The sequence below is a fragment of the Marmota flaviventris genome, chromosome 4, assembly GCF_047511675.1.
Source record: "Marmota flaviventris isolate mMarFla1 chromosome 4, mMarFla1.hap1, whole genome shotgun sequence".
Taxonomy (NCBI): Eukaryota; Metazoa; Chordata; class Mammalia; order Rodentia; family Sciuridae; genus Marmota; species Marmota flaviventris.
Genome location: NC_092501.1, coordinates 49358105 through 49384782, shown reverse-complemented (window position 1 = coordinate 49384782; position 26678 = coordinate 49358105). Strand labels below are relative to the sequence as shown.

The following is a 26678-nucleotide window of genomic DNA, read 5'->3' as shown; positions in this document are numbered from 1 at the left end:
GTCCCTGGTTTCTTTATAAGGAAGGATGGCATACATATAGATGTTAGTCATATTTACATGGCATCCTGTGAACCCTACCTGTGACACTAGGATTCATTTGATTGTCCTGGTTTGATTCAATCCAAGCATTAATTCAAAGTTCCCACATCAGAGCCTACTTTCTCTGTTGGTGAAGAATACTGGGAATTGAATCCAGGGGGGTTCTACTACCAAGCTGCATCCCCTAACCTATTCATTCATTCATTCATTCATTTTTGTGGAAGGTCTCCCTAATTTGTGAGACTAGCCTTGAACTTGTGGTCCTCCTGCCTCAGCCCACAAATAACTGGAATTACTGGCACGCACCACTATGCCTGACCAAAGCTCACTATCTTTAGGACCTAAACACAGATTCACTGAGTCATAAACACATACTCATTTCTGAATGATGAAAGTAGCTTATGTGAAGATACTAGTCTAATCATATTTTCAGTATTTCTTAAGATTGTATTCATAGATCAGGAAAGATTTAAGATCAGGGAAGGTTTCAGGGATCATTTGTACAATATTGAATTTATCCACTATCAAAATAGTACTCTGCCTTCTGAATTTCAAGCAGTTCATGATTTTTTTAATGCAAGAATCTGAAATGCTAGATCAAATCCTAATAACTCTAAAAGACAGAAGACCTTAGTTTGCTTGCTATACACTAAGTCAGAGAAATGATATAGTGATATACTTCTTATTCAAGATCAGTCAGAAAATTTATTTTTAATTCATAGTGTATAAGTAATCACTCTGTAACAAATGTAAATTGAGCTCCTACTATGTACTATGTATAGTACCAAAGGCTGGGAATAAGATTAAGTTATGATTTCAACTCACAAGGAACTCGTAATTTAGTCAAGAAGATACTTATAAGTAAGGAACTACAAATATGATATTTCATAAAAGTATGTGAAGATTACAGTGATTGTATAAAAGAGGAAGTAATCAATTCTCCTTGGAGGTCAGGGACTCCACTCCAAGAGGACATGCCTTATCTGGGATTTGAAATTAAGAATGAAAGACAAGCAGAGCAGTAAATTTTTATGTGGGAAATAAAATTTTGGCAAATTAAAATTGCTGCTTCTGAAACCAAGGTTTTGACTATGTGGATCACTTGACTGTGCATCCCTGTTTGCAATAAAGTCTCAGTTTCTTTTTATTTTCTTTTAATTTTCTGCACATTAGAGACATTAGGGAAATTATAAGTCTGATCAAACAGCAACCATAGGTCAGAGAGTGGCAAGAGATGATGTTTGAACAAGAGGCTGAGTTTATATCCTGGAGTTAGGACTTCATTCAACAGAGAACCACTAAAGGGTTTGTAATAGGGAAATAAAATGATCAAATTTGTATTCATGAAATAACCCTGTTCATGAACAAATATTTACTAACCATCTGTAATGGCTGGCATAGATCTGGATGCCTGGGATCATCAGACAAAATATTGCCTTTTCTATAGACCCTCTTACCTGGACAGCCACATTTTGTGCCATGAGCCCTTCTAGCTCCTTCTCTGGGCAGAGCTGTTTAAATCAGGGTTAGGAACTCACCAGAGTTAGTCCATAAGTAGCCAGTGTCCTATACCTAAGTCAGCAGAGGAAACCAATGCTTAGGGATAAGAGAATAGAGTAGGGACATATAAAGAAACAGAGAATGAATAGGTTGAAATGAACTGCTTTACAGTAAGAGTCAAGTGATATACTTCATTTAGTGAACCTAGTAAAAATATCAGAAACCTCTTAAAGAAACAAAAGTACACACCAGGGAAATGTAGGGGAGTGATATTAGCCAACTTATATTGTGTGCATGTATATGAATATGTAACAAGTCTCATCATTATGTAGAACTATAATGCATTACTAAAAATGTGGAAAGGGGGGGGTATACACCAGCAAAGGGAATGAGATTTCAGAATAGTAATTCCACCTATCATTGTTTTCTTGATTATTTTTCTTTGGTGAGGAGATACATTTTTTAAAAAATTTATTTATTTATTTATTTATTTTTGATACAGAGGAATGAAACCAGGAGCACCTAACCACCGAGCTACAGCCTCAGCCCTATTTGGTTTTTTGTTTTATTTTGTTTTGTTTTATTTTGAGACAGAGTCTCACTAAATTGCTGAGGCTCACCTCCAACTTCTCATCCTCCTGCGTTAGCCTCTCGAATCTCAGGGATTACAGGCATGCACCTCCAAACCAGGCTTGGAAAACTGTTTTTATACTCAAAATAAACACTCATTTGTTTTCTTTTATGTCTGTGTTTGGCACTACAAAATTTAACTGCATTAGCTTGAAACATTGGTAAAAAATTAGAAGAAAACATGAATAAATTAAAAGACTTTATTACAAACAATGATGTATATAGTCAGATGGTCCCCACAGTTAAAACCATGCTTTCAGAAGAAGTTATTTTAGCTGGGCACAGTTGTGCACACTTGTAATCTCAGTCAGTGGCTCAGGAGGATGAGGCAGGAGAATCAAAGCCAGCCTCAACAAGTTAGTTAAGACCCTGTCTCGAAATAAGAAGAGCTAGGGATGTGGCTCAGTGGTTAAGTTCCCCTAGGTTTAATCCGTGGTACTTTTAAAAAAAGAAGAAGAAGAAGAAGTAGGAACTTTGAATAAGACCTGAATTCCCTATATTTAAAAGCCTCATCTTTAGATGAATATATACTTGTCCATTTACCATAAAAAGGTTTTAGAATGTTTACTGAGTGTCAGCTTTTCCTCTAAGTGCTTTACATGTATTAACTAATTTAATGTTCTCCTAACCCATGAGTGCTATTATTGTTCTTTTTTTAAACCTCAGGAAACTGAGGCATATAGAGTTTAAATTGGTTACCAGAGAGTAAATGGCAAAGCTGAAATATGAACCCACACCGCCTGGCTCACACTTAACCACAATGTAATGCTGCTTCTATTCTCTATGGAGTATTTATCAACTTAATTTTGTTAAATTTAGTTATCAGGACCAGGCTTAAGGGAATTTAAATGTCAGTTAACTGCTGTGTAATGCTTAATCAAAGTCTGTTTATATCACAATTACAAAAATGGTAGCAATATTGTTTGAATGGCAATGTTGAAATCACATTTTCCTATCTCCCTCTCATTCATTTTGTCCCAAAGTCCTGCTTTTGTCATGAGACTCTAGGCAGATGACAAACCCAATGAGCCTCCTTGTCATCGTTTATAAAATCAAGTTAATAATACCAAACTCATGAGATTGCCATGAAAATTGCATGAGGTAAAGTATTAAAGACTTGGGCTGGGGATGTGGCTCAAGTGGTAGCGTGCTCGCCTGGTATGCGTGCGGCCCAGGTTTGATCCTCAGCACCACATACAAACAAAGATGTTGTGTCTGCCGATAACTAAAAAATAAATATTAAACAATTCTCTCTCTCTCTCTCTCTCTCTCTCTCTCTCTCTCAAAAAAAAAAAAAAAAAGTATTAAAGACTTGGTGAAGGACATTTTACTCAAGCAACTAAAGTTGCATTCCATCTCCTGATGCATCAAATTCAAACTTCTGTCTGGCTTTCGAACTCTGCCTAGAAAAGGCTAGACTCCTCCCACCTTGTTTTATTTCTTATCTTGTTAGACATCTAAATTTCCTCTGTTTCTCCTAGAACATATACAACTTCCTTTTCCTATCTTCACCATTATCCACATCATTAAGAGCTAGCTTAAACTGAGCATGGTGGCACACACCAGTAATCCTAGCAACTCAGAAGACTGAGGTAGAAGCATCACAAATTTGAGGCCAGACAGAACAATTTAGTGAGACCTTGTCTCAAAATAAAAAATAAAAGGGCTGGGATGTAGCTCAATGGTAGGGTACCCCTGGATTCAACCATCTCCAATTAATTAAACTCATTGTTCCCCCCCTCCTTTGAATTGATGTTGTAGTTCTAAAGGGTACTACATTGATACTTTACAGATTCTATGGCATATGCCAGATTTGTCTTGATTCTAAGACAGATCATGTCTTAATATTTCTCCTATATTTTATCTTCCCCAGATGACCTAACAGTATAAAGAATTCATGACTGTTGTTCAACAAATACTTATTGCCTAATGGAAGAAAATACATTCCTAAGAATGCCTCATAAAATACTACAAGGTTTTATATTTGACAAGGTATTTTTATAACATTGTTAATAATCCATGTAATAGCCACATAAAATAAGTACAGCAAGTATTGTCTTTATTTTTTTTTACAATATTCTGTGTTTATTTATTTTTATGTGGTGCTGAGGATTGAACTCAGGGCATCACGTGTGCTAGGTGAGCCCTCTACCACTGAGCCACAACCCCAGCCCCTGTCTTTATTTTTTAAGTAATAAAATTGTGTTTAAGTTACATTGTGACTTGCCCAAAGTTTCTTGGTAAATAACATCATTGACTCCACCCCCAACCTCTGCCATTCCAATCCATTCTACCAGAATAATCGTTTTTAAAATCAAAGATGGGGCTGTGTCACTCCCTTGTTTAAAACCTTCCCATGGTTTCCCATTTTACCTAGAATGAAATTTCACAACACCTCCACATGCACTACACTCTATAGTTTCAGTAACCTTCATCTTAAATGGGCTTAGCTCACCAAACTTATTAGTCCATGGCCTCTGGACTTCAGTGTTTTACTCCTGGATCTTCATATGACTTGTTCCTTCTTGCCATTGAAGTCTCAACTCCAACTATCACCTCCTCAGTAAGCAGGTAGCAACTGTGTAAATTTATTCTCTTCCCCTGACACACTTCATCACATCCTCCTGTTTCTTTCTGTTAATATCTCAAATTAGCTAGGCACAGTGACACATGTCTGTAATTCCAGCTACTCTGGAGGCTGAGGGAGGAGGACTACAAGTTGGAGGCCCACCCCAGCAACTTAGTGTGTCTGTCTCTCAAAAAAAAAAAAAAAAAGGGTAAAGTATCCCTGGGCTCAATCCTCAGTACTGCAAAACAAAATGAAACAAAAACTCAAATTTTTTGTCACTTATATATTGCCTATCCCCATTAGAATGTAGCATTTATAAAAAGCTGGGGTTGTTTGTTTGTTTGGTTGATTGGTTGGTTTTTTTGCCAGACCTGGTGGTACACACCTATAATCCCGGCGGCTCGAAAGACTGAAGCAGGAGGATCAAAGGTTTGAAGCCAGCCTCATCAATTTAGCAAGGCCCTAAGTAACTTAGTGAGACCCTATCTCAAAATTAAAAGGGGGGAAGCTGGGAGTGTGTCTCAGTGGTTAAGCACTCCTGGGTTCAATCCCTGGTACCAAAAAAAAAAAGATGGGGCTTTGTGTGCACTATTCGCATCTGTATTCCCAATTCCTAATAGAGTACCTACCACAGGATAGGCTCTTAATAAATATTTATTGAATAAAGTAGCTAAGCTAAAATCACACTGGAGTCTTGGGCTTTTGGCTCTTAATCCTGTGTACTTCCCATGATTTCAGTTAGCCTGCTTTTCATGAAAACACTTAAACCTTTGGAGCTACAATAAGAATTGATATTCAGGATAGGATTCTCTATCTCAAAGAAAATTTTCATTCAGTTCAATAAACTAAGCTAATTAAAGCAAGCATGTCATGGTATATTATTATATTAATACATTTAGAAAGATTTCTAGCTAAAATGACTTTCTGCTTTTTCTTTAGTTAACCAGAAAATTAAATTAACCCAGAGCTCTTCATTCCCCAAAAGTCCTTGTTAATTAGGATTGTTCTATAAATGTCTATTATTAGCAGAGTTTGTCATCTGTTTCACTACCCTGTTTATTAGGGCAGTCTGAGCAGGGTGTCTTTGTTCATATCCTGGTGTGTGTGTCCTGGTGAAAAGAAAACACTTCCTGGATTTTTGTTATTCTTTGACACAGGCATATTTCATGCTATTAGTATAACAGCTCAGTTTCCTTGTATCATTTCCTTGTGTAAAATAGGAATTATATTATTGACTATTAAGTACAATAATTAAATTTAAGGTCTATTTAAAAGCTTTAATACTTTGCAACATCATTTGTGGTAATAGAAGACTAAAATAACTTTAAAGTACATCAGTAAAAGACTGGTTAAGTAAATTGTAGTATAGCCACATAATGAACTATTTTGCAGCCCTAAAACATAATGAGGACATTCTGTATTACCAGTATAGAAAGTTCTGCTCGTGAAAAAAAAAAAAATATATATATATATATATGGTTCAAAGCAGCCTGGATGATATGATACCTTTTTTTAAAACAGCTTTAATGGGATATCATTCAAATACACAATTCATTCATTTAAAGTATATAATACAGTGGTTTTCAGTAAGTTCACAAAGTTGTTCAGTCATCACCTTAATCAACTTTAGAACATTTTCATCACCCAACAGAAACTCGATAGCCTTTAGTAGTCATTCCCAGTTTCTCACACACACACAAACCCTCCTTAATCTTTCCTCTCAACATTCCAGCCACAGGCAATAATTTATCTACAATCTATCTCTATATATTTGCCTACTCTGAACATTTTTTTCCCATTGCTGTTCTGTTCTGTCCTTCTATGACATCAATTTTTTTTAAATTCCTCATATGACTGAGATCATGTGGTATTTGTCTCTCTTGCCTGACTCATTTCACTTAGTACATATGCTTAGTTTCATCCAGGTTGTCACAAGTGACTGGATCTTTTTTCTTTTTATGACTGAATAGTATTCTATTGTATATATATACTACATTTTATTTATCCACTCAACCATCAGTGGATACTTAGATTGATTCTAGGTCTTGCAGTAAACATGGAAGTATAAATATCTCTTCAAAATTCTGATTTCAGCCAGGCGTGGTGGTGCACGCCTGTAATCCCAATGACTGGGGAGGCTGAGGCAAGAAGATTGTGAGTTCAAAGCCAGCCTTAGCAATGACGAGGCACTAAGCAACTCAATGAGACCTTGTCTCTAAATAAAATACAAAATAGGGCTGGGGATGTGGGTCATTTGTCAAATGCCCCTGAGTTTATTCCCCAGGATTGAAAAACAAGAAATCTGATTTCATTTCCTTTGGAGATATACCTAGTAGAAAGATTATTGGATCATCACATGGTAGTTCTAGTTTTAATGTTTTGAGAATCTTTCCTACTATTTTCCATAATGAGTATACTAATTATACATTAGTATAGTTATAATATATATTGTATAATGGTTGACTTTTCTCCACATTCTCAGCAAAACTTATTATCTTTGTCTTTTTGATAATAGCCATTCTAACAGGTACGAGGTGATATCTTGTGGTTTATTTTTGTTGTTATTATTGTTGTTGATGTTGTCTTGAGGTTTTGTTTTGTTTGTTTTAAATGGGGGATTGAACCCAGGGACACGTAACCACTGAACCGCATCCCTAGCCCTTCTTATATTTTTTATTTTGAGGCAGGGTCTTGACTAAATTGTGGTTTTTGATTTGCTATTCCCTACTCATTAGTGGGGTTGAAATTTTTGCTTTTACCTATTGGCCATTTGTATGTCTTCTTTTGAGAGATTGCTTTATTGCTTATTGCTTAAGTTTCTTATATATTTTGGATATTGACCACTTATCAGATGTATAGTGAGCAAATATTTTCTCCCATTCTGTTGGTTATCTTTGCTCTGTTAATTGTTCACTTTGCTGTGCAAAAGTTTTTTAGTTGGTTGTAATCCCATGTGTCTATTTTTGTTTTTATTACCTATGCTTTTAAAGTCTTACCAAAAAAATCATTGCCAGGCCAATATTGTGGTCATTTTACTTTGTGGTGTCAGGTGATACCTTTTTTGTTTAAAACAAACCAGGGGGTTGGGGCTGGGGATGTGGCTCAAGCGGTAGCGCACTTGCCTGGCATGCGTGCGGCCCGGGTTCGACCCTCAGCACCACATACAAAAGATGTTGTGTCTGCCGATAACTAAAAAAATAAATATTAAAATTCTCTGTCTCTAAAAAAAAAAAAAAACAGGGTGGAGTACAGGGGAATACTAAATTTAAAAAAATGCCTATTAAACTAGGACAATTAGGAAAATTGGAATATGGACTTCAGATTAAATAAAATTAAAATGTTTTCTAAATTTATTAACTATATCCTGGTTACCTCTCACAGAATCTTTGTTCTTAGAAAAATACTGACACATTAAGGAATAAAATGCATAATATATGCAACTTATGCTCAAAATATTTGGAAGAATAACCATATGTGTATATCAGAAGAATGATAAAGCAGTTGTGGCAAAATGTTAAAAACTGGTAAATCTGGGTTCATGTTGTATGAGAATTGCCCATATTTTTCTTAGAATTTTTTCTGTTATTTCCAAGTAAGAAGTTAAAAACACACAAGCAAACAAAAACATTAATACCGTGGAAATTTCCTTATTACACAGAATACTCAAGATATAAGAGCTTTTTGCAACAAAGCTAAAGTATTTTGGGTTTTGTCTCATTATACTTTGTACTTTCTGATGAAGCTTTCCCATCACTTTTTTCTTTTCTTTTGTATTGATCCTATTAGAAGCAATGGCAGAGGTAGTGAGTACTAGTATACCTTAAGGTTGAAAAACACCTGCCTTTCAACCTGCTGTGGATCTTCTTCAGTTAAAACTTTCCTACAGTTTAGGGGTACATCAACAAAACAATGACAAACATGGTGTTTTAAAATATCTTGAATAAAGTTTTTAAGGATATTAATTATCATGAGAATGTGTATATACAATGCTAAACTTATGCAATTAATTTAGTGGAGTTAAGACTACAAAAACATTTGATATAGTTGTTTGGCATTGAGTGACTGAATTGTTTTCGGCTAAATACTGTGGCATTTGCACAAAATTAACCGTCTCTGCTATAATTGACTTATTTATAGATGAATGAAGATGTTTTCATTCTAGTTAGACTAGCCTCATGTGATTAGGTGGTGAAGTTTGTGTCACAGTAAAGTGAAGAGTAAATTATTTATTTATATAAACTATATAGATCATGTCTGAAATTGAGCTAAGCTAAGTTTATTGTTTTGGATGAAGGTATCCTCAGAGTCTTATCTAATAATTAATGCCAAACAAGTCTGTTTGTTAGTGTAGTTTCCTGTCTGCTTGGAGAAGCTCATGATTTAGTAGTTTCATGGAAGTCTGGAAAATAGGAATAATAATTATTCCCAATCCTTTTCCTTCTTACTTTACAAAAAGTTTGGGAAGAATTGAGAAATAATTTGTATAACTTACCTTAAACTCTAAAGTAGAAGTACTTGAATAGAACTAACAGCTTCATTTTTCTATAATTAAGGCAGAAAGCTAGATTTTGCTGCTTGTTCCCACAGCTACCCCAGGCCCATTTCATACTTAAGAAAACTAGACTCCAGTGAGAGTTACATGAGTGAAGGTCTTGGGCTTCTTTGATTGAATAATGTACGGGCCTCTAAGTGTGTCTTCACATTTAGTGAACAGTACTTCAGAGGTTAATACAACAAATTGTCTAGAATGACTATGAAATAGGTCATGCTGGTCAATACTGTTCAGTTTTTTAATAGCTCAGTAAATGAGTTTAGATCACTACATTTGAAAAAATTAGAAAGTACCTAAAATATAATTGAATTCAAATATCATTAAACATTGTTTAATCCTCCTTCCATGACTCAGAACACATTTCAGGACCTTACAGATTTTCAGGATCATTATTTTAAAAGGAGTTTTTATAGTACTCTAAAATAATAATAATAATAATAAGAGGCTGTGTCTGTACTGAATTTATAACATGTCTTTTACATATGTAATATCCTTATATACTTATTTGCACTAAGAAATATAACAGGTACAAAGTAATTCTACCTTGTATTTCAGGAAATTTAACTTCTTGTGACAACTAATGATAAGTATATCAATAGTCTACCCACATGTCCAGAAAATAGGATATTAAAACTGCATTTATTTAGAATTTTCAGCAGTTTAGAGCAAAAGTTATGATTGGTTTTTGGTGGTGCTGGAACCAGAGTCATGGGTTTTTTTGAGGGGAGCACGGTATTGGTTTTTGTTTTCTTCTTTTTTTCTAGTATTGGGTATTAAACCCAAGGCCTCGTGCATGGTAGGCAATGGAAGGCAACCTACCTCAGTGGTAGTTCTACTATTGAGTAACATCCCCAGCCCAAAAGATATAATTCTTAAGAACAGAGTACAAAATAATTTCTTTCACTGCAACTTAGGATATTGTTTGTAAATAAAAATGTATTCCATCAAAAATGAATGACTTTCTAACAAGGAACTTTAGGAATTTTATCTAATTATAGTTACAGTTTATATGTAATTGTTTTTAAATCTGTAATCCAGTAACTAATTATTATATTAATTAAAATGTTTTATAGACGTGTTATATTATTACATAATGTAACCTTATTACTAATAGTAATGGTGTCATTAACTTAGCTCACTTTACTTATTTAGTGCCTGTTTGTTCTGGGTTTATAGTTGTTACTTCCCTTTATAGTATGACTTGTACTTGGAGGTAATAAAACCAGATTTCTTTATAAATATTTATGGTACAGACCTTTTCCTAAATCAGACACTGCAGCACTTTCCCAATTATTTCTAATAAATCCTGCTTATATCTCTTTTTTTCTTTTCTTATATAGCCCTATGTATTGCATTCTCCCTAGAAAATTTAATCTTGTATATTTATGCCATAACTTCAAATTAATCAGACTCTTATTACTGCCACTTAGGCCCTAGTGTTAACAAAGTGTGAACAGTTCAGTTACTTAAGAGTTTAAGTAGATGCTTCTGGCGTAGTTTTCTTAGCATTTCTAGTCATATGGTACAAAGGGATAACTAAGTAAATGAGTCCTCTTCCTGAATATCAGTCTTTCCAGGAGGTCTTTTTTCATTAACGTATCTGCATTTGTCTCTTTTTTAAAGTATTCATTAGTAAGTAGCAAGTAGCAAAAGGCAGACAAAATATGCTTTTTATAATTCTTAAGATGATTATGATGTCTCTTAAGTTCCCCCAGATCTCCTTTTACCTGCTCCTTGCTCTTAGTTGAAATTGGAGTTGGCAAGTCTTTAGCCATGTTTGTCTCCGTAAGGGGTGCAAATTTGTGATTTCAGAAGTCCTAGTCCCCAATAAAAATTGCTGTCCAATAATTTGCAGATGTTCTCTGAGCCTGATTCCATTAGAAACAACTTCAAAACTGTCATCTATCAAGTTTAAAGTACTGTGTTAGGTTATTCTGCAGCCAAAACTACAAGCACTGTCCCTTACTGTGCTAGGACAAAAGCCCATTGCACTGTCCCTTTGTTATGTCCATGCATTCAGTGGCAGCTTTCCCTTTTGTTAGCTGATAGATAGTGACTCCTTCACAAAAAAGTAACCAGATTAGGTTGTTTGTCATAAACCAACTAAAATCAATAATGCTTGACATTGGCTTGAAATATTATAGCAAAATAATAGTAGTGTTTTTATTGTGCCATTGTGATTTTTCTGTAAAGAAGCATCCAAGACTCATTAATATGTTTTGGAAATTTATAGCTCTTTAACCATATCCAAGATTTCACTGCCAGGAGCACAGTCAGGCTTGAAACTTTATTAGAGAGCATGATCCAAGCCATGTAAACACTTTCTTTAGCTCATAATTTCTGTTCAGTCATTTGTATTGTCCAACAAGGTACTACTACCATTTACAATCATTCCCAAAAATGTGAACTACCTGGGTATAATTCTCACAGCATCTGTTTGCTAAAAATTAAAAAGCATTGCTTGCAGATAACTTTGAACCTTGGTACCCAAGTATGCAAGTACAGAATATAGAACTCATGGTCCTCTCATTTTCTTTGAATGATGGCTAAGAAAGGAGCGTCAAACTTTATTAGATGAGCTTATATATTGAATATTACAAAAAGAAGTCAGTTTGCCTTTCTTTGGCTCTAATTGCAGAAAACGAAGTCACTGCTTTTGCTGTCTTGGATCAAGACCAGAAAGAAATTATTGACACCATTGGAGCTGGAGATGCATTTGTTGGAGGTACAGACTCATTTATTTTATATTTACTTCTAAGTTAAACATTTTAACCTTTGTCTCTACCACATGGCCAAAATTTATTAATTTGCATAATTTAATTTCTTCTTTTAAATAGTTAACTCCTAATGTTCTTTCCATCTGCTACTATCATCATATTATGAGGAGATTGTATTACAGGAAGAATTTGTGTTTGGCAAAGATAATTTGCTATTATGCTTTACCCCAATCGTTTTCACAAGATTAATTGTATCTGTCAGAATATTGCATAAACAACTGCATCAAGTACAGTATATAGTATATTCATAGCCCTTCAGGCCTAAATGCTAACACATTATTGTTCTTTAAAACAAGTTGTGATGAATATTAAACATTATGCTAATGACTAAGGATGATGTCTTTGGATTATATCTTTTGGTTGTAACATCTGTTTCTAACACAATAGTGGATGTTTATTATACTAGAAAGAGTTAAAGGATTATCTCAGAATGGTAAAAAATTGGTTAAACCAGAAATCTTACACTCATACCCCATGTGTATATTACTCAAGTACTTTAGATCTTTAACTTAGCAAGTAAATATTCTATGTCTTTGACATGCAGTAGGACACATATTATCTTAGTGGGCATTGTAGATATGATGGTATCCTAATTAGCCACTATCTCTGTCCCAGAGGTTCTGGACTTTCTAGCCCTATAACAACAGATTATTTTATAGATACCTCACTAGTTGTAATGCTGCCAATACTTGGTAGGAATAATGTAGACTTTTTGAAGGAGAGAGAGGCTATCCTTACAATACTGATGTAGGAACAGCTAGCTATCACACATTGTGGTTAGAGTGATAAATGAACTATATCAAAGCAATTGGAATTTTGGTTTTTCAGCCTTTTCATCCCATTTCACTTAACTAGCCTCATTATATTTATTATCAGTGTTCAGTTAGGCAAGTAAAAAGGAAAGAGACTGTGGAGCAAGGGTCGACACCTTTTTTGTAAACAGCTAGTCAGGCTTTGCAAGACTTTGTTGTGTATTCTCATTTTGTTTATTTGCTTGTTTGCTTGGTTTTTTTTTTTTTTTTTTTTTGCATTTCATAACACTTTAAAAATGTAAAAACCTTTCTTAGATCTCCAGCTATACAAAAAAAGCAGGCCATGGGCCACATTTGGCCCACAGGCTACTGTTTGATGACCCCTGGGTTAGCATTGGTGCCTTCCTTGTTTTATTCATTTCTAACTGATGCAGTCTCCAAACACTGTATTTTACTACATAGTGTTGAAATGAGAGTAGAGAAAGCATAAGGCAGGCTGAAACTAGCAAGTATTTCACTTGTAATACGTCAGTTAATAGACATTTTTCTTGCTTTAAGCCCACTCTGATCAGTTCCCAGGATAATCAGATCCCAGATCCCAGAACACTAGGTCATGCAATGAGATGAACACCCTATTAATTTATTGATGGTATACTTATGTTGGCCTTTCAGTATTCTGTGTGAGTCAAGCTATTCAGTAATAGCAATAGACAACCTTTACATTGTACCATACTAGCCAGTCATTTTACATGCATTGACTAATTTAATGTTCAGAAAGCTTCATGTGGTTGTTGGAAGGGGGGTGCATGTTTTGTTTTGTGTGGTAGTGGGAATTGAATCCAGATCTCACACTTGTTAGGCAGGTACTCTACTGCTGAGCTACATCCCCATTCCTTTATTTTATTTTGAGTTTAGGTCTCACTGAGTTGCCCAGGCTGGCCTAGAATTTATAGTTCTCTTGATTTAGCCTCCCAAATGACTGGTATTATGGACATATGCCATTCCACCCAGCAAGGTAGATTATTTTTTAACCCTATTTTACTGGTGAGAAACCGAGGCAGAGAGAGATTAACAAACATGCTTATAGTTTCATAACTAGAGAGTAGCCGAAGCAGGATCCAGACCCAGGCATTCTGGCTCTAGAGTCTGACTCCTGATAAAAGCTGGTTTTACCAAAGAGAATCTTCCTGTTATCTGCATAGATGACTTCATTTATTGAAAGGGGGCCTTTGTTATTTGATAAGATGGTGAGGACTCTAAGGTAAGTTTGTTGTGTAAAAGAAAGAAACCAGCTGGGCGCTGTAGCCTGTAATCCCAGCAGCTCGGGAGGCTGAGGCAGGAGGATCGCAAGTTCAAAGCCAGCCTCAGCAAAAAGCAAGGCACTAAGTAACTCAGTGAGACCCTATCTCTCTGTCTTTTTTTTTCTTTTTAATATTTTTTTTTTTTAGTTGTAGTTGGACACAATACCCTTATTTTTTTTTTATTTATTTTAATGTGGTGCTGAGGATCAAACCAAGCGCCTCACACATTCTAGGCAAGCACTGAGTCACAACCCCAGCCTAAGACCCTGTCTCTAAATAAAACACAAAATAGGGCTAGGGATGTTAGTGGCAGAGTGCTCCTGAATTCAATCCCCGGTACCAAAAAAAAAAGAAACAAAGAAACCAAAAGCGTAGAAATGAAGGACTGTAGTCCCTGGTGAGAGTGAACCAAGAGCTATTTCCTATTCAGGAGAATCAACTACATTCAGAGATCCAGAAAACCAGATCATAGCTTGGTTAATCTGGAATCTGAATAAAGGAAGTTATATAAATCAACTGTTTAATAGCACTAGGCTAAGCTACCTGATGGAATCATCTTAAATAGAAATGGTCTTGTTAGTTGCAAATGCTGGAAATTCCCTTGATTAAAATCCCCCTCTCCCACCTCCACACCAGGGAGAGCCTTTCTACAGGGATTAGAAATTAATCCTGCTGTTAAAACTTACTCCATCCTGGACAGATGGAGAGGCTCTGGCAACTTATACATTTACTAAGTAGTTTCTTTTTCTTTGCTTCATTGCCTGATTAACATATCTCCTTTCTGATTGACATATTCTATCTTTAGACAGATAATATATTCATCCTGTTACTTTCAAGTTTTGCTGGCCTAAGAGTATTTCTGTCTTTTGTGACTTGGCATATCTATATTCCAGTCTACTTTATGGTGATTTAACTCATCAAAGAACAATAATTTTCTTTTCATAAATCTCAAATTTTTAGATAAACCATCCTCCAGCTACTATGAGCTGATAGCATCATTCAGTTCAAGGGTGGTATGTGTTCCTTTTAGTCAGTTAAGAGATATACAATCCCTGACTTCATCATGGATTTTCATGTATAATTTTTAAATGAGTACACCAAGTATACATAAATTCGTAGTTCAATTTCAGGGGTTTAGTTACAGTGACAAATCCCTGTAGCCTTAACAAGCATACCTCCTTGTTCTATTAGGAGGTCTTAAGCACTTGGTAACCTTTGCTCTTTATTTGTCGCTGGCCAGCCCTGATGAAACTACTCTTTTCAGATTCTTTCTCAAAACCCCAAGTGCTAGGATTGTACCTTTTGAAATAGAGACAATTCTATAATCTCTAAGTATGATTTCCTAATTTCCCAGGTCAGGAGAAAATTTCTTCTGTTGTCCTGCTGTGCTTTGTCACAGCAGGTCTGCCTTTTCATTTGGAACCTCTTTGTCACTGCCATAGTAACAAATGGAAACATTGAGAACATTTTGTGACAGGCATTGTCATTGTTCCCAGTGAAATCTCTTCCCCTCTATGTCTTCCCAGTAAATGAAACTGAGAAGAAAAATCATAACAAATAACATGAAAGGGGATCTAATCAATATGTTCCCACTGGGCTGTCAATACCAGCCTGTGTTAATTTAATACTATTTAGTCATTTATTTTATGGGAACTATAAGTATCTGAACTAGACCTACACATTATCTTTAGACTGAAAGTGAGTATACCTTTGACAGATTATGTCCAGACACAAGTATACTATTCTCAAGTAAAAGACTAGTGACCCCACCAAAGGACCAACATTCTTAGGATAAAACCTTTCAATAAGTATGGTCAATATAACAGATTAAAACTAATAAAATTTTTTTAAAGTATGGTCAAGAGCCACCTATAACTTAGAATATTTTATTTTGAGTGATAGTAAGGTAACCAGCTTCCTCTGGGTACCTTTGTTTTTAAAATTCTCATCACAGCCTTAGCAGGGGAAATGTATTATCCTAAAAAAGATTACCCATGATATGCAAAGGCCACTTAGCAATCACAATGTAAATAATTATCCTATTCCCCATATAATAAAATGGAGTATTAATTTAATTTCCTAGTTCATGTTTAGAAAAGGATTTGGGTTAAAATTTTTTTTGTTTGCAGAACAAGGATGCTGCTTCCTACTTCATGTAGTACCTGTCTATACTTTGGAGAGCTGCAGATTCTCTAATTATCTAAGTATATTCTATCCTTGCCATGTTTGTTTATTCCCAAACATTTGTAGCTTCCTCCCCAGTTCTTAATTGCTGCTTCATAGTGGTGGGCAAGGAAATAGTACAGAATTCTTGTGACTTGTTCTTTTTTCTGTACCCATCCATTCATTTACTTTTCAACTCAGAAGACTAGAAAATAACTTGGTGGGTGTTCAGCCCGTTGTTTCTTACGCTTCTTCACTCAAAAATCAAAACCTTCCTAGGTATGACCCACTCTCTCTCTTAGGGATATGACCCACTCTCTCTTAGGGATATACTTGGTGGTGACCAACCTGCCCACTGCTAAATATCCCTATAGCAATAATACCACCTTTCCTTCTTTCTACTCGAGTAGGACATCTTCTGTGTTTTATTGCTTAAACAAAAAATTGCCTTAAAATCAACAAAGGAAGTATGGAATTGACTTGGTTGTTAGGAACATGAAATATTCACCACAGATCAAGAATGCAAGGGAAGAGAAAAGATATTCACACCCTTACAAAACAGGATGCTTCATTACATGCTATATTAGTGTTATAAATCAAGAGACTTAGATAAGCTGAAGTTGGACCAGGACCCAATTCTAAGAACCCTGCTTACAATTATTTAAGCCTTCTGTAGTTAAAAGAGGTAAAGATTATTCTTCTGCAGCTCTGAGAGAGGAAGAGAGAAAAAGAGAGATCACTTTAGTTCATATGAAATATAAGATAATTTTAGGATAAAATCTGGAATTTCTCAGAAAACACATATTCCCTCAAAGATCTAATATCCTAGATGGCCTCCATCTAAAAGCAATTGTAAATAGATAAGGGAATTCAAAAGTCTTTATCTTGTAGTTATTTTAGTAAGACAGAGATTGTCTGAATCATGGAGACCGTCAGACAATCAGACACTAAAAGTTCAAACATGAACCTTAGTTTTCCTGTTTATTTTTCTAAGAAAAAGATGTTGAACGTGAAGAGATTGCATTTAGTGGCAGAGACTCACAGGAATGTCATAAGTAAAATTTCTAAAGTTCATTTTCTTACACTTTTGACATGACAAAATATATATGTGGGGTTTCCTGACTTAGAATATTAGTGAGCCACTTCGAATTATTTTGAATCCTTTAGTGGATCCCAGCTGCTATTATATGGATCTAGTCAGTTTCACCTACTTTATCTGATTCATACAGTTTGTACTTGTTAGCTTTTTGTTTTGTTTTGTTAAATATTTATTTTTCAGTTGTAGTTGGACACAATACCTTTATTTTATTTGTTTTTATGTGGTGCTGAGGATCAAACCCAGGGCCTCGCACTTGCTAGGCGAGAACTCTACCGCTGAGCCACAACCCTAGCCCATACTTGTTAGCTTTTAATGCATAACTAACCACCTCCAAAACACTGATCTAAAGCAAAAATCCATTTTTTTGTTTGTTTTGTTTTTTGGTTCTGGCGATTGAACTTAGGGGCACATGACCACTGAATCACATCTCCAGCCCTCTTTTGTACTTCATTTAGAGAGAGGGTCTTACTGAGTTGCTTAGCCCCCTGCTTTTGTTGAGGATGAATTGAACTCCCTCCGATCCTCCTGTCTCAACCTCCTGATTATACACCTGCACCACTGCCCCCAGCCCATTTTTTTAGTTCTGTAAATCTATCTTTCTGGTCTTAGAATTTTATAAGAGTAACTACTCGGCCCAAGATCACATTAAAAGCCAAGATTCAAACTCAACATTAACCCAGAAGTTTTACCCATAACCATTTTGCTGTACTACATTCCACAACTTTATCATCTTATCTTGCCCTCTAAGTGAGGAAAACTGGTCAAAGTGATTTTCTAAACACTGGTCTATGGACTGGTACCAGTCTGTTTTTATGAGTCAGTGTCAATATGAATGAAGGTAGAGGTAATTTAGTAAGCTCTCATAAAATTGAATGTATTCATCCTTAAATCTTGTCCTTTCTACTTTGGGGGAGTTAAATTATTCTCATTTGTTAATAATATTAGAAATAATGAAAGTTTTTAAATATTCTTACCTAGCATAATTAAAGTTTGACAAACTTAAGTTTATCCCTAAAATCTTTTGGGGAAAATTTCAGTGTTCTATAAAAATCCAAAAGGCTAAGACCTATCTATCAACTATATTTAGTTGTTAATTCTACAAAATTATTTGGCCAGGTTTTTGTGGTCCTAAAATAGAATAGTGATGGGGGCTGGGGTTGTGGCTCAGTGGTAGAGTGCTTGCCTCAAATGTGTGAGGCACTGGGTTGATTCTCAGCACCACATATAAATAAAACATAAAGGTCCATCAACAACTGAAATAAATAAAAATTTAGGGAAAAAAATTAGAATAGTGATGATATTCAAGTGTTAGATTTTGGGCTTACCTAATATTAGCCTATTTCTTCACAGAAACCTTCTAAAAGATTTTTTTCATAAGTGAATGTAAAAAAGTCACAGAATAATAAGTATGATATGATGACATTTATATTTTATTTTAAGTGATCTTATGTGTATAGGTTGTATGTATATTTATAAATGCATATAAAAGTCCCATGGAGAAACATACCACTTAACTGTGGGTATACTTGGAGGTGGGAGAATGCAATGGTCACTTTTTGACATGTGACATCAAAACATATCTCAATGATGTTTAAATATTTTTACAATGCCCTTTGTTGACTTTGTAATTAATGTAATTTAAAGTAAATAAAGTCACATGTGGGTTGCATTGATACAAAACCTAGCCAACCTTAAGACCATGGCTAGTAAGTCATTGGACAGAATATTTCAATCTATATGGTGATTTGCATGAAATATAATCTTTGATATTATAAAACTATGTAATATCAGAAAAGATCTGAATAAAACAAAAAAATTGCAATACGATTACTAAAGTAACAGCTTCTCTCACTTTGGATGTGAGTTACTCAATCTAGGCTATAAACACAGGTGCTTAACATATTTTTCATTTAATTATCCTGTTAATATTGACATTTTATGGAGTTCAGATATATATGTTTTATTTCTAGCTCATGAAATAAATGGCAAGCTAAAATGTTTCCATCATCATTGCGGCTGGGGTTGTAGCTTAGTGGTTGAGTACTTGCCTGGCATGCGTGAGGCAAACAAAATTTAAATGTTTTCTTCATCAAAAACTTTTAAAATTTTAGAATCATCCTATGAGAAATTGTCAAATACAGGATTTTTAATAATTGAGTCAAATAGTAACAAAATTAGTTTTCTTGCTTATGAGTAAGGGCATAAGTACAGCCTCACATAAATAGCATAGTATCATCTTATTCCAACAGCTATGACCTCATCCCAATAAGTCTTTGTTCCCATCTCCCAGTACTCTGGATAGAACCCCAGCCTTGGGCAAGCATTCCTATCACTGAGCTTTATTCCCAGCCCCAATAAGTATTTTTAAATTGGATGGAAGGGTTTTGTTTTAAATTCAAATACAATGTCCCGAGCTATGTTAGTAGCACTAAACAAGTTTCCAGTTTCAGCCACCACAAAGAGGAAATAAGTTATCCTGACAGATATATCTATAAGACACTAAAGTTTTTCTCATAGCTGCAGCAATGCCCCTGAACCTGTATATTACATGCATTGTTTCTTAGTTGTGCACTTTATGTTAGGAGTGTGTGTTGTCCTATTGTGAAGGAACTTTAGCTATGAATTGACTTCCTATACCAGTCAGCCATTGCACCATCTGATACCATTTAAGCTTTGGTTTTCATTATGCAAATACCTGCTACGACAGACCTTACCCTGGCAGGCACATTAGCTTTTTAAGTTATTTCAAAATTTAATGTTTGCCGATTTTTTTTTCCCCTAAAAGATCTGAGTTTTCTAACATGGGTTACAAGTTGTTATGTGAGCTCATGACTAGTTGGTAATGGTAGTCAATTTATGAAGTCAAAACAAAACAAAATTTACTAACTAGACTACATAGAATGTAAAAGAAAAAAAAAAGTTTACATGCAAGCACTTTTCAGCAAGGGAAAACCATTACTTTGTCACATCTGGATAGTCTAAGCTAGCCAAATTGAAGTGGGAATTTCCTGCCAGATGTTACTTCTTTGAGCAACCTGTGGACATCTAAACGAGAATGAGTCCTTGTTTGGTAGAGCTGTGCCCACAATGGAGGCTTGCTCCTAATAGATAGCAGATATTTTATACATACCACTACTACTCAAGAGGTTGTACAGCCTATGTAAATCCAGCACAACATGCTCTTGTTAAATACAAAAACATGGAAGGCCTAATTTTAAAGATATAAAATATATCAGTCTCATAGATACTAGTACAGGAGTGAACATTCCATTGAAATGACTTCCCAAATGTGAATGACAAAACTTTTGTTTCTTTAATGAAAAGAAGTTAAGGTTGAACCATCACAGATATTCGTGATAACTTGGAAAAGGCTATTTTATAAAGCTAGTGAAGGCCAAAATATGTCTCTAAATATTAAGGGAAATAAAGAATGTGAAATGGCATGAAAAATGCCAAGTATTTATTTTAACTTATTATTTTGGGTTCACATGAGAATTAGGAAGTGAAAATTTCATTCAGAAGAGCTGTGCACAAAAAGTAGAAATGCTTTTATCCTATTGAAACAGAAACATTTTTCAGGGGGGAAAAGGACTTCCCACATTATCTCACTGTTTTTGTCATCCTCTGTAAGGGAAAATATTGACATTTACCAGACTGTTTGCTCCAGCTTTCTGATCTCCTGCAGTTTATTTTTATAACAACCTTATCGATGGGCCTCTTACCCAGCTCTCTAGGTTTAACTGAGTTGAGTCGATTTGTTACCACAGCTTCAAGTAGCTGTTACAGAACAAGCAAGACATCCTAATAAAGCTGTAAACGTGTTTACTCAAACAGAGTATTGATTTTACTTGGAGAGGGAGAAGCTGATGCTTAGCACAGTGTCAGGATGGATGAATTTCACTGCAGTTTTTCATTGTCATCTGTCATGGTTGTGAAACACTAAGTAAAGCCATCAGAGGATAATTAGAAGTACTAGAAATTTAGCCCCTAAAATCAGTTAACCACTTGGGAGTTTTGTAGCTTAATTAGCTTTTATTAAACTTTACTCTAGTAATAATAACCAAGCATTTGTCAGTGTTTTCAGGTACAGAAAGATTTCAGGGTTGTGACTTTTTAAACATATGAATAAAATGGCTAAAGTTTTTTAGATTTTTCTCTTTCTAATAATTAGGCTCTCACTAAAATACAATTAGAGCCAAAACCTGTGTAAAGAGATAGTAATCTGCACTCATACTAACTAAAGAAATGCATGCATTTTTTTTTTTCTGAAAAAAAGAATCACCTTTAATGAATTGGTAAAATGATTATAAAACAACGCAAAATGTGTCCTTGTAGGAAAAAAAAATTGTTATTATCTTTAGTACACTGACATGTCTTTGCCCACAGCATGACCTAGAAACATAAAACTATCAATGTCATTTTGGTTTTCTAAATACCTTCATTAAAAGAAGATAGGGGGGCTGGGATTGTGGCTCAGTGGTAGAGTGTTCACCTAGCATGCATGAGGCACTGGGTTCGATCCTCAGCACCACATAAATGTAAAATAAAGATATTGTGTCCACCAAAAAAAAAAAATTAAAAAGAAGAAGAAGAAGAAGATAGGGCTTGGGGCTGGGGTTGTTACTCAGCAGTAGAACACTCGCCTAGCATGTGCGCGAGGCACTGGGTTCGATCCTCAGCACCACATAAAAATAAATAAATAAATAAATAAAGGTATTGTGTCCAACTACAACTAAAAAAAAAGAAAAGAAGAAGGAGATTGGGGTTGTAGCTCAGGGATATAGCTCTTTCCTAACGTGTGTGAGACAGTGGGTTCCATCCTCAGCAAAATAAATAAATAAATAAATAGATAGATAAAGTCCATCAACAACTAAAAAACATTAACCCAAAAAAAAAAAAAAAAGTAAAATGCATACAGATTGGAAAGGAAAATATAAAAAAAGAAGATTCTAAAGTATTCTAGCTGGCTTTTAGTTGTCATCTTTATGATAAAAGTTAGTGTATATTGAGCAAGAAATGAATCAAAGTGAAGAGTTGCTTACCCTTTGAAGAAAATGCATTAGCCTTGAGCTTGATGAAAGTCTTCATATAAACATTCTACCTGCCCTCATGTAAATGACTGGAAAAACATCATAGTTGGAAGAAGATCACTCAGGACGATGAACATAAAAAAAATATTAAAAGTAAGTTTAGCTATTATATTTAATGTGTCCTCTCCATTTCTATAATAGATTATTCAGTGCTTCATAGTAAACTTCTCATGCCTTCTTGTACCACTGCCTTAGGCTTCCTACATTACTGATGAAAAATTATGATATTTGAGGGATGACCAATTCTAAAGCCTAGGATAACAGACTGTCAGAAAGACAACAAAAGATGTTGAGGGTTTTCTTTGACTTTTGAAATGCTATGTCCTATGTTTATCTGCCCATGTAGTTCTAAGTCAGATGCTATCCTGAGTTCAGTCTTTAAATCATGAAGGTAGCATGTTGTAAAATTTTGTTACATAAAAGAATACCACTAGAGGGGCTAGGGTTGTGGCTCAAAGGTAGAGCGCTTGCCTAGCCTGCATGAAGCACTGAGTTCAATCCTTAGCACCACATAAAATAAAATAAAGATATTATGTCCACCTATAACTAAAAAATAAATATTAAAAAAACTCACAGTCTTATTTAAAAAAAAAAAAAAAGAATACCACTAGAGCTCTTTTTCAAACAGTAGAAGAGAACATTTATTTTTCACAGTTGTATTTAGATCTTTCTTCTATGTTCAAGTATTCAAAGACAGAGGAGAAAGTATATGGATTTCTTTTTTAAATATAGAACACTTCACAAATTTGCGTGTCATCCTTGCACAGGGGCCATGCTAATTTTCTCTGTATCATTCCAGTTTTAGTACATGTGCTGCTGAAGTGAGTACAGAGCATATGGATTTAATGATTATAACATATCATCTTATTTTTAAATATGCATTTCAAAATCCCCACAATACAGTGATTTATTTATTCAGTTTTCTAGAGAATGATATCTATGTGAGGAGACCTGTGGCATGGGAAAGAGGCAAGATACAGTAGGGCAGCCATGCATCAGCTTCAGGGCACTGTTTCATCTGATTCGTTTGGATAAAAGCAACAAACCTATTTCACCTAGTTTGGATCAACAATTTTTTTTTATTTCTCTGGTAAGGAAGCACACAGCATTATGGAAGACTTTATAGCATAGTATAGTATAGTAATTAAGACAACAGGTCAAAAGATGTGTTTGAGTCTTGGTACCACACTTAACTAATTTGAGGAATGTTAATAGTTTGTGTCCCCTCCAAAATTCATATTCAAGTGATGCCACTAAGTGGCGATTAGGCTCACCCATTAATGGGATTAAGGCTCTTTGGAAAAGAGACTTCATGCAACTTTTAACTAGTTTGCTCTCTTCTTCTTTTTTTTTTTTAATAGAAAATTTTTAATATTTATTTTTCAGTTTTTAGGTGAACACAAAATCGTTATTTTATTTTTATGTGGTGCTGAGGATCGAACCCAGTGCCCCGCACATACCACGCGAGCACGTTACCACTTGAGCCACCTCCCCAGCCCCTAGTTTGCTCTCTTCTCACTCCCTTCCACCTTCTGTCATATGAACAGAAGGCCCTCAGCAGACACCTAATGCCAGTGCCTTTATCTTGATTTTCTTTTTTTTTTTTTTTGTAACAGAGATTGAACCCAGGGGTGCTTAACTACTGAGCCAAATCCCCAGCCCTTTTTTATATTTTATTTAGAGACAAGGTCTCACTGAGTTGCTTAGGGCCTCGCTAAGTTGCTAAAGCTAGCTTTTAATTCACAATCCTCCTGTCTTAGCTCCCAAGCTGCTGGGATTATAGGTATGCGCCACCGCACCTGGCTTGATCTTGAACTTTTTGTTTATTTTATTAAACAAATGTGTTTGTCATAAATAATTCAGTCTCAGGTACTTGGTTATAGCAGTACAGCAGAGACTGTGAACAAACTACTTAATAGCTCTAAAGCTTAGTTTCCTCATCTATACAAATGAAGATAAAGAGTACCTACCTCATTTGGGGTTTTTTAAAATATGTATTTTTTAGTTGTAGTTGTACACAATACCTTTGTTTTATTTATTTATTTTTATGTGGTGCTGAGGATCAAACTCAGGGCCTCACATGTGCAAGGTGAGAGCTATAATGCTGAGCCACAACCCCAGCCCTCATTTGGGCTTTTATCAAAGTTAGATGAAGTCATGTTTATAAAGCCTACTGTCTGATTTATAGTAAGAATTCACTGTTATCTTTATAAGAAGAATCTCAGTGAATCTCAAACAAGAACCAAAACTGGAGGTTTTCACTGAAGGGAGAGCCAAATGGTAATTCCAGATTCAAGTCAGTTCTGCAGACCTGAGCAGCAGATATCCATGGATCTTTACTCCAGTGCTTCACTTGACCATGTTCCTCAGCTGCCTTGCATGTCTGCTTCTTCCAGCCTCATAGCCACTTTACTGGCCTGTCTTTGTCCTCCATTCTGGTCCCTGAAAGAGAATACTAGATTAGCTCAGTTCACCTTTTGTGCATTGTTACAAGTTGGACACTGGAAGAACCATAAGTTGTTTGCCCTTGGTCCAGTTAGTACTAAAAGTTAATTCAGATTCACAAAAATCTCAGCTAAGCCCCTCTACAATGCTAGATGTGATGTTATTTGTCTTAAAAGGGTAATGGATGGGTGGATTGTATAAAAATGTATGTTTGCGTGTCTTGTCTGTGTCCTTCTTCCCTTATATATAGTTACGAAAATGTTCCTAACAACAAGATCCATCTGTCACACAATACATGGAACATCAGATGCTTCACATCTCAAGCTAGACACCTTGGAGTCATTCTTGAATCTTTCCATCTCCTCTGTCTTCAGGGAGTTCTTTAGATTCAGTTGTAAGATTGTATCTTAAATGTATCCACATCCACTTCTTGTTCATGACTTTAGCTCAGACCATTTTGTACTTACTGCGGTGGCTTCCTAATCAATCTCTATGCTTTCACTCTTTCTGGCCTTTCATTCCATTTTCTGCAAAGTAGCCAAAATGATCATTAAAAAGAAGTTAAATTATTTAATTCATCTGCTTATAAGCATGCTATGCTTTCTCATTGCACTAGACTGAAAATCTAAGCTTCTATAGTGGTCTAAAAGGAACTATATAATCTGCTGTCCCAGCATTTTTCCTGAGGCTTTTATCTTTGCCTGCATACTCTAGTTACACTGGTCTTCTTTCTGGCCTTAAATGCTTTCCAAGGTTTAAGCACAAAACTAGAATCCATAGTAAGTCTGTGGTGGGGCTTAGATGATGCTGAAGCTGCCAGTCCAGCAGCATACTTTAAGAACCATTCCTAGAATATTGAAGGAGACTCCTATGGATATCTCTGGTAACAGTCTCTTTCCTAGCAAATTCATACTCCCTACTTGTGCCAGGATTTGCTGCCCAGAAGCAATGTAATCATGGGCTTCCCTTGCTCAAAGATTTTGGCTGACTCTCCATTGGTTGCAGTATAAAATTCATTTAATATCCTACAAGATCCTTGACATTCTGTCCCCATCTTGCCTCTTCAGACATGTTTTCAATACAAATACAACTGACTTTTTTTTTTTAATTTCCCCCTGCAGTACTGGAGATTTAACCCAGGGCTTAATATTTGCTAGGCAAGCAGTCTACCACTGAACTACATCCTCAGCCCTTTTATTTTATTTTGAGACAGGGTCTCACTAAGTTGTCCAGGCTGACCTTGTGATCCTCCTGCCTCAGCCTCTCGAGTAGCTGGGATTACAGGCATGTCTCCTCCTGCACATAGTTTATAACTGATCTTTTACTATTTTCTAAAACATGCTTTGTCCTGTCTACAGTTACCTGTTTTTCCTTCTGCTGACAATGTCCATCTCTGCAAAATGATGCTCATTCAAGGTCCAGTTCATATCACCTTCACCAGAAAGCATTTCTTGACATCTCCAAATTGAATTATTATGCCATTTTAAAAGTGCATACATGGTTTTCTCTCAAAGCATAAAATCCTCAAAGAAAAACAGTATATATTACCCATATTTGAATTATCTCATATCTTTGTCACTGTTATTTTTACTTAATTCATTTCATATAAAAATCAAGTATAGAAGTCATATTGGCGTAAGTGTACTAAATTAAGGATTCAAATTATTCAGTTTTAATTTATATCTTATGCCCTTTCTTAAAGCAGCTATAGGTACAAAAATACAATCTTAAAAAAAAAAATGAAGCCTTTAAGTTAACTAC

The 26678-nt window shown here is 35.3% G+C and overlaps 1 protein-coding gene and 1 non-coding gene across 3 annotated transcripts in view; one reads left to right on the top strand and one right to left on the bottom strand.

The window, feature by feature from the left end:
• Positions 1 to 26678, top strand: part of Adk (adenosine kinase) — a 491572-nt gene that overhangs the window by 445034 nt on the left and 19860 nt on the right. For both annotated transcript variants that reach the window (XM_027931411.3, XM_027931412.3), the window contains exon 10: positions 11929 to 12015. In XM_027931411.3, the coding sequence (XP_027787212.1) occupies positions 11929 to 12015 (87 nt within the window). The remainder of the gene's footprint in view (positions 1 to 11928; positions 12016 to 26678) is intronic.
• LOC114089537 (U6 spliceosomal RNA) lies at positions 23195 to 23301 on the bottom strand. The gene has a single exon (XR_003582188.2). It is a non-coding gene; the product is annotated as a U6 spliceosomal RNA (small nuclear RNA).